Source organism: Camellia sinensis, chromosome 10 (genome assembly GCF_055761805.1).
Source record: "Camellia sinensis isolate YWXY chromosome 10, ASM5576180v1, whole genome shotgun sequence".
Classification (NCBI taxonomy): Eukaryota; Viridiplantae; Streptophyta; class Magnoliopsida; order Ericales; family Theaceae; genus Camellia; species Camellia sinensis.
This window is the reverse complement of record NC_138970.1, coordinates 91,137,474-91,150,834: the sequence shown is the minus strand read 5'-3', so window position 1 is coordinate 91,150,834 and position 13,361 is coordinate 91,137,474. Positions and strand designations below refer to the sequence as shown.

The 13,361-nt window shown below is 29.7% G+C and overlaps 1 protein-coding gene across 1 annotated transcript; it reads left to right on the top strand.

The window, feature by feature from the left end:
- Positions 1-355: 355 nt before the first annotated feature.
- LOC114277918 (GDSL esterase/lipase At5g03610) lies at positions 356-10,250 on the top strand. Its single transcript, XM_028219881.2, has 5 exons — positions 356-494; positions 607-831; positions 4,612-4,889; positions 8,680-8,977; positions 9,812-10,250. Exons 1-5 carry the CDS (start codon positions 434-436, stop codon positions 10,009-10,011), a joined length of 1,062 nt encoding a protein of 353 aa, XP_028075682.2. The 5' UTR covers positions 356-433; the 3' UTR covers positions 10,012-10,250.
- Positions 10,251-13,361: the final 3,111 nt, after the last annotated feature.

Sequence of the window (13,361 nt, the reverse complement as noted above, 5' to 3'; positions counted from 1 at the left end):
CGTCTATCTATCTATTTATATCTATTAAATCTTTCCTTAATTATAAGTTTAGAACGGAAACAATTCCTTTTGCACATTTGTCTATCTATTTATATCTATACTATTATTAAATAAAAATTTAAATTAGTTTAGTAAAATCTTCTTCTCTTCAAGTCACGTGGCACCTTTATATATGCTGAAATAAAAAAAATAAAAAATTTATTATACACAGCATAAACAAATTTTGAATCTAAAATATTAAGTTTCATTAAAAATATAGTGATCACTTAAACAATATACATCTTATAATATTAAATTATTTATTATTTATTTTTATTATTAATTATTTAAACTAATAATTTTTAAACAGAGAGAAGGCACAACCCTATATAACCCCCAAGCCTTGTGATTCTAATATCAGTCCTCTCCTCCATCCTCTCTCTCTCTCTCTCTCATGGAGACACAAAACCTCTTTTTCTTCTCCCTTTGTTTCTTCCTCTTTTCCCTTCTCACAGGTAAAGCAATCATTGCTTATTATTTCTCTTTCAATTGCAGAGTTAATTAGCCAACTGCTCCCACTTGTATATATGTTTATGCATGTGTGTTTGCATGTATGTATGTATACAGGGAATCAATGTGTGCAAGGTTCTTCTCATCACCACCACTACCAGCTCCACCATGGTCTGTATGGTTTTCAGCCAACGAAGCTGTTCGTATTCGGGGACTCGTATGCAGATACAGGAAACACCAGGATAAAAAACTCTAGTTCTTGGAAGTTCCCCTATGGTATTACCTTTCCTGGAAAACCAACCGGCCGTTTCTCATCGGGTCGTGTCCTCACTGATTACATTGGTACAGTACACCCAACACCATTTTTCTCTCTCTATGTATATATTAGTTTTGAAAGGCCGACGTCAGGCACTGCTATTATTGTAGTATATTTAAATATTATATTTTGATAATATTTTAAAAGTTAAATTATTATTTTATAAAATTGAATAGAACAAATTACTATATATAATAGATTTATGTGGTATAATAGATATTAATTTTTTTTTTTGTTTTGTTATGCACCCAATGACATAAGCTCCAATTTTATTATCATATTATTTTAGATGAATTTATGAATTTTTAACAATTTTTTCAAATTTATAAAATAAAAAAAAATTATTGTGTGTAACTTTTTTCAACATATAAATATAAAACAAATATTAAGATAATTTTCCTATATTAAAAAAATTAGTAAAATAATTCACTGAACTAATAAAGAAACATAAAAAATACATATGACCTTCGTTTGGAATGTGAGCTGGTTTTTTGACTTTTTGGCTATCGTTTGACAACATTACTTTTTAGCCTAAAAGCTAAAAAGCTATTAAAAAAATCAAAAAGTCACAACCTATATAAAAAGTCAAAGATTTTTTTTTTCCCACTTTTTGTACATGTTTTCTTAAAAAGTCAAAAAATATTCCAAATATATTAATTTTTTTTATCTCATATTTTAGTCAAAAAATTAAAAAATTATTAAAATAGTCTGTTCCGAAACAAGGCTTAGTTTGGGGCCAAAAAGCCTCGTTTGGAAGGGACTTTTTGGTTTTTTTTTTTTTTAGACTTTTGTGAGAGAAAAAATAAAATGATTAAGATTTGAATGTGACATTTTATCTTATTATTTTTTTTAGCCTATTTTGCCTTTTTATAGCTATCTTAGCCCAAACCCTTTATGCCAAACGAAGCCACACATATAATTAACTAATTTTATTAATATACAAATCATATTTGCATAACAAATAATCAATTTTATTAATAATTAAATCATTAATTAAATTAACAAGTTTCAATAGTATGAAAAATATTTTTCAGTTAATCATTTTGTTAATAAATAAATCATTAAGTCAATTACCAATTTTTAATGATATGAGAACTTTTTTTCAATAAGCAATTTTGATAACTTATTATCGCATAGGAGAATTTTTTTTCCTTTGGATATTGTGTTAAATTAAGATTTTTAATAAACGATAGTTGTAATTTTTAATATTATAAGATCAATTTATATTTTAAACAAATCTTATGAGTGTATTTGTAATTTGTTAAAAAATAAAAGATTTACGTTTCATAATTGATTAAGAATGTTTGCGTAATTACGAAAAAATTTATTGCATAATTGACCAATAATATTTGCGTAATTATGAAAAAAAATATTCACTCAACATATAGGTGACCATTAATAAATTATTTAAAAAGAAAAAGCAAAATCGAAAAGAAAAGATAAATTTCAAGCAGTTAAATAGTTTTTATATACATAGATATATACATTTCAATTTTCTTTAATCGACAAAATAAAATTTATTAATGAATTATGTAGTAGAAGCAATATAACAAATGACATGAATAAGAAAAGTTTTGGGCAAAATCATAATACCTTAAAGAAGCACATTAACATAGGCATCAGGCACATGAAATGAGAATCCCAAACCAAGCCAAACAAAGTTGAAAAGACAAACCACCAAAAACATTAAAATGAAAATACCCAAAGTACAAAGTTACACACCTAATTCTCAAGACTTCTTGTGCAACTAAACAAAGCAATAAACACCAAACATAATAAACTCAAGAGGCAATAATATCAACAGAGCAATTTTTCAGCAAAGTCTTCTGATATGGACTAGTTCTTCCTTCCAAAATGATCTCTCAGTTTTGAGACTTCCCATTCCTATATCTTTTTTTTTCAGATTATGATAAGGTTCATAATTTGCTTTTCTCAAGCATGTAGGTTTTCATTGCTTATACTATGATGATCCAAGTATAGTAGGTGGTTGGTGGTGGGTCACTCTCTTTCTATTTTTGTCAACATGATGTAATGAGTATATATATATATATATAAGTATATTTTCAAGTGATGTGTGTGAGTTGTTATTCTTAATTTTTGCCAAAAAAAAATTATTTATTTTCCCGTCTATTGGTTTCCATTTTATATTTAATGGGTATGAATTATGAATATGAATTTATAATTATTTGAAATTAAAAAAAAAATATACATCATTACATTCATTATTAAATAATATAATAATGGAGCGGATCACCATCTATCAATGACCACTTGCCATCAAAACAAGTAAACCTCTTATTTGGTAGGATTTATTAGGCTTCTTATAATGTTTGATTTGATTTTTTTTTTCTGTTTCTCAAAATACGTGTAAATTTATGTAACTCAATTTCTGTTTGCAATTCATAAAATAAAATTATCTTTAAATAAATGGTAAAAATGTTTATTATTGAGAAGTTGAATAAGAAATAGAGTAATGTTAGAGATCTCAAATGTTTTATCAAATATCTCATATAGGACTCACATGGAACTCACATGGTGTGAGTCTTGCACCCATATAAGACATTTGGTAGAACAATTAATAAAATATTTGGGGTCCCTAGCATAATCCCTATATTTTGTTATTTGTACTATTTTCGGTCCATGTTATTTTAATTAGTTCGATTTTCACTCTTAAATGTAGATTTTGTGTCAATTTCATTCAATTGATAATGTTGATTAGTGTTTTTGAAAAAATAAAAATAAAAATTAGTCACTAAGTTGGTTATGATTAACTCATTAAGTTGAATAAGTTTATAATCTTACCTTTAAAAGCCCAACACATACGGCTTATGTGTGCATTTTTTATCAAATAATACTAAAATTGTAATAAATTGGACCAAATTAAAATTATAAATTTAGTATCAAAATAAAACTAATTAAAATTATATAGATCAAAATGAGATAAGAACCAAAATATAAGAACTAACAATATAATTTACCCATTATTTTTTATCATTAAATATTAATTTGTAAAAAAATCTCACCCTATATTGCCCCCATAACATTCGGTCATACTACTAGTTATTAAATAAGAAGGTATGTCATGTGTGAATAGTACACTCTCCAAAATGTGGTAATTATTAAATTGTATTGTATTTGATTTTTATATTTGAAAAATTAAGTTTATCATGTGGCATAGAGTTTGCTATTATAGAAAATAACTTGTGTTGATGATAAAATAATCACTTATATATATATATATATATATATTTCTTATACATTATCTGATCACTTTTTTACCATCACTATGATTAAAAAGGGTAACGGAGTAAAAGCATAAATTTTGTTCCGAATTCTGGTGATGATATAACCTTTTATTTAAAATAAAAACACGGCAATTTTGATGAATATTATTTGTATAAATTACAGTAAATCTCTTTAAATTATGTCTTATTTGTACGTTTTTTCTCTGAATTTCAAAACTTAACAGATAACTTTTTTTTTTTTATTAAGATTTGATTAAAAATTTAAAAAAAATCATATATTGTGTAAAATACATAGACATATTTATTAAAATTGTAAGATAATAAAACCCATTATTAATTGGTTTAGAATTTCTCTTATCTTAGTGACAAAGTACAAATAGAATCACAAAATAATGACATTATAGCCCGACAAATTTAAATAAGGTGTCGTCTGGTTTACACTTAATCAGATTTTCTGTAAATTCCTAACAAATTATGATAATGAACTATACGCACAACTTTTCTTGTTCTCTGGGTATTGCTTAACCTTTGGTGTACTCGTGTGAAAATATATGTATGCAGCTAAGTCTCTGGGATTAAAGACTCCGATTGCATACAGATGGACAAACTATGCACCAGATCATGTGCAATATGGGATAAATTTTGCATATGGAGGGACTGGTGTGTTCAAAACATTGCTTCCGGGACCAAACATGACAACACAGATTGACATTTTCCGAAGCCTTATCAATGATGGTTCTCCTATCTACAACACATCGGACTTGCAGTCCTCATTGGCACTAGTCACTCTTTCCGGCAATGACTACAGTGCATACGTCGCTAAAGGCGGCTCTCAAACGGTACATATTAATTTACATCTTATTTAGTGTTACACCTTTGCTTTTTTTTTATAAAGTTCTTTCACGTTTAATAATTGTCGCATTTAACAACTGTTCAAAATTATTAGTAGGTGTTCGTCATTTATTATTTGTATTTCTTCTTAAATGTATTATATGTTATTGTTTGTTTAATTCTTATGAATATATTTTACATAATCTCCTTTTCCTACTTGAAAAAAAACATGAAATCAATAATGTATAATGCATAAAAAGGTGCCTAAATAAATTTGAACCAAAAAATTAGCATGTGACCTAATATTCATTAGGTGGAGTGGAGACGACACCTAGAAGAATGCCTACTAGGGCCATATTGAATTTATTTTTATTTATTTTTGTGAATATTTTTGTAATTTTATTTTGTGTAATACAACTGTAGATGAATTTCACCGACTTTTCATTTTTATGTAGACTTACACAACAAACATCATGTAAACATTTAAAATTTATCATATTTAAAGCTTAATAATAAGTTTCATTATTTTTTAGATATGGAAAAGCTTACAAAGATAATTACAAAAAATAAAAAATAAAAAAAAATCTTTCTACAGGATAATATTTATTATTTTCTAATTTTATATGATGGTGACATGCTGACTTCTGTTTTGGTCTTTTGGGAAACCGTCAGCTGCCAAATTTGGATCCTAGTTAACGTAGGGACAAAAATGACAGCAACCTCTGGAGTTGGTAGGCAAAGATGATAGCAATCAAATTTTTTTTTATTGATTGACAAAGATATTATTTTATTAAATTGAAAGAGAGGTTACATAGAATAGGCTGGGGAAGATATGCCTCATGGCTTGGTAGATGAATATCAATTAGGTTGGCACCAAGGTTCTAAATATCGGCCGATACGTGTCGTATCGGCCGGTTTATATCGGAAAATTGGAGTGCTGAGTCGGATACTCACCGGTATATTGGTGAGAATGAATTTCACGTCCGTAGCGGCTGATTCCCGATATGTATCGGCCTGAATCCGATACGTTAGCGATATAGTTCCGATACAGTCCGGTACGGCTAAAAATGGAGCAAAGCCATCACCGATTTCAAGCTTCATCGTTGAAATCAGAAGAGTAAGATTACGGGGAAGAGATGAAGACAAGGACTCCATGGCAGCCATTGAAGAGCCTTCACAAGATCTATGCTCGTTGGAGCTATGGCTCCGATACCATAAAGCAAAATTGAAAAAGAAGAAGCATTTCTTTATTGATTGAATAACTTGTAGTACAGAGTAGTATATTTATATCTTATTCAAGATATGACATACACCTAAGCTTTATCTGACTATCAAACTAATTCTGTAACTAACCCCTAACCATCTACAGTTGTAACAACTTTACATGAAATATTATATGCTACTCCTCAACCTTATCAGATGATGCACGTGATCTAGAACCATCCACTGCCTTCTGCTTTTGCTCTATTATAGTGTGATTCTCATCATAAGTCATGCTTTTCCTTATTAAATTGTTGTGTTCGGTTTATAATTTGTCTTTTTTTTTTTTTTTTTTTTTTCTATTTGTTCTGTGGTTATTTTTTGTTTATATTATGGTATGGGATGAAAATGAGATATTTTTTAATATATATTTATGATTCTTCAAATATTTATATATATCACTACTAGAAAACAGGGCTTTTGAGTCGGCAGAGTGTCGTTGCAAATAGCGTATTTGCAGACGCAAAAACTTTTTTGCGACGGCGTTTCGACGGCAACTCAAGGGATGAAAATGGTGGGGTCGCAAAAAGTTTTTGAGTCGGCAAAAAGTTTCAATTTTTTGAGACGGTAGATTGCCAACTCAAAAAGTGGTTAAATGTTTTAAAAAAATTTAATCCATAATTTTCTCATTGAGTCTCCCAAGTTTTGAACACACTCCATTTGGACGATTTGACCCGAAGTCACCGCATTAAGTCCACTTCACCACCATACCTCTTTTAGATATTAAATGAGATATATATTATTTATAGTATATACACTCAATATTAATATAAAAGTATATGTATAAATAAATATATTTATTAAATCTAATCAAGTAAATATATATATCTTGGCTATAAATTTTTTTTTTTGCTACGGCATCAGTTGCCGACACAAAAAGGTATAATTTTTTGCGTCGGCACAAATTTGCCGACGCAAAAGGTCTATGCCGACTCAAAAGGTCTATCTTTTGTGTCGGTAAATTGAACCGACTCAAGTAATGCTATAAAATATTAATTTTTTGTGTCGGCCAACGGTGCCGACTCTAAAGGTTTGGTATTGGAGTCGGTAACTCTGTGCCGTTGCAAAAAGTAAAATTTGTCGATTCAAAAAACCGACTCAAAAGGCCCTTTCTTTAGTAGTGTATATTAGGAGCATTTATATATATTGAAGTAAAGCTCTGCAGATCCCTATCAACCTTTATATTTGTTGTCCCACTTTGTTTTTCTATTTCAATCTCTTATGTGTTGATTAGTTTCTTTGCAGAGTCCAACATTATGTGCATCAAATTTTGAATCATATTTTTCTCATTTAATCATTTTGTTCGAAAAATTATCTAACATTATGATGAGGAGTGCCTTTATATATCAAAATTTTGATTCAAATGTGATAAATTAAGGTTAAAAGTGTCAAAAAAATGCATAAAATTGAGTTTTAGATAGATTGCTAATAATTTTTGAAATTTCACAGTAGCGACGCCCGATACCCGATACGTACCGGTCGATACTACCAATACCGATACTCCGCGATCAATATCGTTACGTTACCCGATACCGCGATTTAAAACTATGATTGGCACCCAAAAATAAGCGCAATCATGTGCAAACCCCAACAACAACACTACTGGGAAAGAAAGCAAGAAACTGACTAAATACATAATAATAAAAAAAAAAGAACAGCAACAGACACTAATTCCTAGGTCTTAGATAACACTTTTGCTTCTTCTTTGATTTGATCCTTCTAACCACATCAATTTGCATCAAAAAATCATAAATTGAGAAGCCCGGAAATCCTGTTTTAATTTCTACCCAAAAGGCAACATGGATCTTTATCGTGTCGATGAGCTTTTCCCAGTTCACTCGACCTTGCTCGAAGATGATGAGTTTCTAGCTAGCCACAAATCCCAACAAACAATGAGAAAAGTCAAGAATAATGCTAGGAACAGAAATATGACTGTTTTTCTGATGCAAATTCCAATATCTGATTAATGCTAGGAACAGAATAGAACTGTTTATGACAAATGCTTTTTAAAAAAAAAATTGTTGGACTTTTTGTCTAGCCAGTGAATTTTATTTATTTATTTATTATCAAAATTATTTACTAAAATCCTTCTATACTAGAAAATCTTTAAAATAACAAAAATAAAAAATTGGCCAATTTTCAAGAAGTTCCCTACAAAAATTTCAAAGTTGAATTTGCAGTTTGTTTTGATTTTTTTTTTTGTATTTAGTAATTTTTTTAAAACTCACTAAAAAAAAATTACTTTTTTAACATTAACACATTAAATGTGTCCAGTTCTATAATCGTACACGGCTGAGTCGGCCTTTGGGCCCATCATGGCATCAGTTCAATAATTCAATTCCTTAATTTTGCATCTTCTCTTGTATATATTATCTATAAAAAAAAAAATAAAATAAAAAAATAGATTGATTCTATAATAATTTTGCACCACTAAACTATCGTTAATGAGTTGTGCTCCTCTTTTAGTGGTTTCAACCATCTTTCAACAATATTATGCTTTGCTTGATTAGTTGTGCTGGACTCTATTTGTGTGCCTAGGATTTGGAAACATTCATAAATCTGGTAGTGAATCAACTTAAGACGAACTTGGAACGCATTCATGGGACGGGAGTGAAAAAAGTAGCAGTAGCAGCTCTGCAGCCCCTTGGATGTCTCCCTGGCCGCACCATTCAAAATTCTTTCCAACAATGCAATGATACTGACAACAAAGCTGCCACTTATCACAACCGCTTACTCACTGAAGCTGTGGCAAACCTCAACAATGGCACCAATGACTCCCCATTTGTCATCCTTGATCTTTATGACTCTTTCATTTCAGTACTCCAGAACAAATCAGGTGATTTACTCTTTCTTTTTTGCTTTTTGTCTCATAATTTTTATTTGTAACCATCGACTCCAAGGAGTTGGCTAAGCGGTAAAGATCTAACGATAAGATCTAAGGACTTTGAGTTCGAGTCATCTTAAAAGATCACTGAAAGTTTGTCGGACTTTTAACTTCAGGGTCTGGGATTTTGAGATATATGCAAACTAGTCTAGACATCCAATTATACAAAAAAAATTCTTTCTAACCGTCAATTTTTATATTTTAAAACAAATTATAATGTAATACTTTTGTCAATTTGACGTTATTGAAACAGAAAATGCTTTTATTCCTAAATTGTTTAAGAACCAATTAACTAAGACCTAACTCTTTGTAATGGAAGTCTAATTATAATTGATATGTAAGTCTAATTATAATTGGCATTTGAGTCACGTGTGGCATTTTTTTGAGGGCAAATATGTAAAATCAATTATCTTAACTCGACAAACATTCTCTTTACGATTGAAAAGGTACAAAGTTTACAATGCATATAGTGGGTGCAAAGAAAAATTATAACTGGGTATATTCTATTAGCACTTCTACACTTGTATAAATTAATCTTACTTTAATCCTTCTACTTTTAATTGTGTTCTTACAAAAATATAAAATCAATATTCCAACCTCATTAGTACCCCTCAAATGCTAATTTTTGTCAGCCTCATTAACATGCAATGGAGAGGAGGCGACATTGCAATTTGAATTAAGTTGTAAGGGGTTACTCTTACAATCAGAGGACCAAAAATATATTTTTGTAAAATCAAAACCATATCCATTTATATAATATATCTACTTGTATTATGTCCTGTGCAGGAAGTGTGAAGTTTGAGACTCCATTGAAGCCATGTTGTTTAGGTATAAGCAGTGAGTATTCATGTGGTGGCATTGATGACAAAGGAGAAAAGCTGTACACAGTGTGTGAAAACCCCGAAAATGCATTCTTTTGGGACATGTATCATCCAACACAAGCTGGATGGCATGCAGCGTTCTTAGCTCTGAATTCCCCTCTTTGAACAAAAATTATTTACTCTCTACAGATCACTTGGCCAGAAATAAACTTGGTGGTGTTAATTTGTTTGTAATTCCTTTCATTTTATTTGTTATTAAAAACTTGTATTAGAGCTTCTACTAGTTTTATTTTAAATTTGTAATAACAATAAATATCCATGTCCATATCATGGGTGCCACAATTCTGGTGTAACCTGAATTGTTCAAGTGTCACAAATAAGAGCAACCCCAGTGGTTATTATCATTTTTGAGAAGCTACATTATCATATTCTCATCATAGTTCTAAATCGCGGTATCGGGTAACGTAACAGTATCAATTGCGGAGTATCGGTATCGGTAGTATCGGTCGTTACATATCGAGAATCGGGTGTCACGGCTGTGAAATTTTAAAAATCATTAGCAATCCTCTAAAACTCAATTTTATACATTTTTTGGACTCTTTGTCTTAATTTGTCACATTTTAATCAAAATTTTGATATGAACAAATACTTTGGACTCATTTTCAACTAAATAATATATATTTATTTTAGTCTCAATTATAAATTTTAATTATCTACAATTTAAAAAAAATCCACAGCAGTTCACCACCAAGTAGACCCATGAGTTAGTTAAAGAAACACATGGGCCCAGATTACTCAAAACAACACACTATCTTCACCAAAATGTCTTGACCCAAAACTATGAATATACATTTATATAAAATATAAATAGAAAATATATACACTGTGCCCATGTCTTCACCAAAATGTCTTGACCCAAAACTATGAATATACATTTATATAAAATATAAATAGAAAATATATACACTGTGCCCATGTCTGTATCATACCTAGCTTCTTGTAGCCTCAAAGCTACGCTCAACGGCTCACGACTAGAGAAGCATTCTGAAGCACGTCGGAAGCCACTGAAGGACAGCACGACCTCCTCATGAACCTCAAAGCAGCACTCTCACTTTAACGAAGACTAGCAATCCAAAACCAAAAGCAGCATCGGAGCCACGAGCAGTTTTCTGCGCTGGTTTTCAGCCGTACCGGCGACAACCGGCCTGTATCGCCCTGTGTATCCAATTCAGGCAGCTACGTACCGGGACTCGGCAGCTACGGCTGCGAATTTCATTCTTCCCGCTATACCGGTCTATATCCGAACCGGTGGTCTGATTTTCTAGTACGAATCGGTACGTACCGGCCGATATTTAGAACTATGATTCTCATATTCAAATATGACAATTCTATTATAAATTAATGATGTCAATACAATTTTTTTGTTTTTTTAAATTTCCTTGTACACTGCCAAATACAAATGTCATATGACGGTGGGCTCTTAATCATTAGGGAGGTTAAGATAAAGTGTGAGATGACAAATGTAACAATTGTTGAACTTTATGCCAATTGTTTGGTAATAATATTTAGCAATACTGTAATTTGACAAGAGAATTAACACATAACAGTTTAAAAGTTGATTACTTGGAGATGCCCTAAAATGCTTAGAAATTACTTGCTGCATGTACTAATCGTATGCAATAATGTCTCAAGAAATTGACTGTTCTCCTTACAATTTTGAGTGGGTTAATTATATTTTTGGTGTCTAAAACATGGAATTTGTGTTACTTTTGATTCTTAACATTTGATTAATGTCAATTTAGTCTTTAATATATTCCATCACATATGTAAAATAGAGATGATTAAAGTACTATATATGTTACACAACATCCAATAGGGGTGTGCACAAAAAGATTTTCCGCATAGATTATACCGCTCTCATATAAGAGAAGTTATTGAGTGGTTTGTGATATCATTACGTGATGTCTCAATAATATTGTGATTGATAGATAAAATAAGATATACAAATTTATGTTGAATAATTAAAAAATATAAATAAATATAATAAATTACGGGATATGACCATGTAACATGCCAAGATTAACCAATAACTTTTCCTCATAGAAGTCCAGTACATTGTCGTTGTGGAACCTTTCCGGCTCTTGCATTTCACATGACGCAATGTAGGACGTTTATTAATGGGAAAATTTTCCGGTGTGAATCCTATATGTAACCTAAAAATGTATAACTTTATTACAAAATTTATAATATTAATTAAAAAATTCGTTATCTTGTTATAAATTGACATAATAAAAATGTGTCATAAACTTTTACACCATCAACCATAAAATTTTAGACATTTTATTTTCCCAATTTGTGACAAAATTACTCATTTTATGATTGATATTGCAAAATTTTATAATAAAATTAAACATTTTTATGATAGGTTGTGTATAATATATGCACCCTAATGGAATGCACACCAGGCCTTATTAACCAATAATTTTTTTTTTGCATATTCTCTGATAAGTAATCTACAAAATTAGGTATTTATAACTTTTTAAAAAAAAAATAATTAAAAGAAAACACAAAGCAAAACAATATTAAAATAAAATGTTATATTTAATAAAATAAAAAGATAAAAAAGAATTGTTTGAGAAGCACGAACACATCATCAGTTGAAAAAAAAAAAAAAAAAAAAAAAAGAGTACGAACACAACATGACATTTTTAGAAAAAATATATATGCACAAAAATATAACTTTATATATTTATTATATATTATATATATGAATATATCATTTAATAATAATAATAATAATAATAATAATAAAAAGAAATATAACAATAACTTTTCTATACTTACATTATTTTTTTTCTCTTTATAGTCCAAGTTATTTTGTTTTATTTAAATTTGTAATTAATCTCACGTGTATTTAATTAATAGACATGTATTTAAATGATGGATATGTGTTTGTTTCAAACATTCATGTTTAATTTTAATTTAATTTTATTTTTTGTTGGCTAAAAAAAAAAAAAAAGAAGAAGAAAAAAGTATAGGACATGTTCTGATAAGTCTCAAAAAATATCCAAAAAGTGTTGATATCCAACACACACACACGTTATCTTCGTAAAAATACCCGTACTTGTAACATGGAGATACTTTTTAAGGGTTTCAATGGCTTTTGGTATTGAAGATTTTGGCGCACCTTATCAAAATAATAATAATAATAATAATAATAATAATAATAAATAAATAAATAAATAAATAAATAAAATAAAATAAAATAAAAAGAGGGGGGGGCGGGGGGGGGGGCACCGACTATCTTGGCCCTGTACAATGCCATGGACATATGTATGATGTGCAGAAAACAAACGTACATAATACATTGTTGTTTGAATTATCAACGTCGATAGAGATTGCATGGCAACATCTGTGTCACATTTGTAATGTTGACAAATTAACCTTTGTCCAATTGTTTGTTTTTTTTTGGCAGGAGCGGGTGGGATCGGCCATCTCCCATTTTATTCAGAAGT

Excerpts from the sequence above, each read along its gene's own strand:
- LOC114277918 (XM_028219881.2), top strand. The coding sequence starts at position 434 with ATGGAGACACAAAACCTCTTTTTCTTCTCCCTTTGTTTCTTCCTCTTT. Across the intron at positions 495-606 it reads CCTCTTTTCCCTTCTCACAG|GGAATCAATGTGTGCAAGGT; the intron begins GTAAAGCAATCA and ends GTATGTATACAG. Across the intron at positions 4,890-8,679 it reads CTAAAGGCGGCTCTCAAACG|GATTTGGAAACATTCATAAA; the intron begins GTACATATTAAT and ends TTGTGTGCCTAG.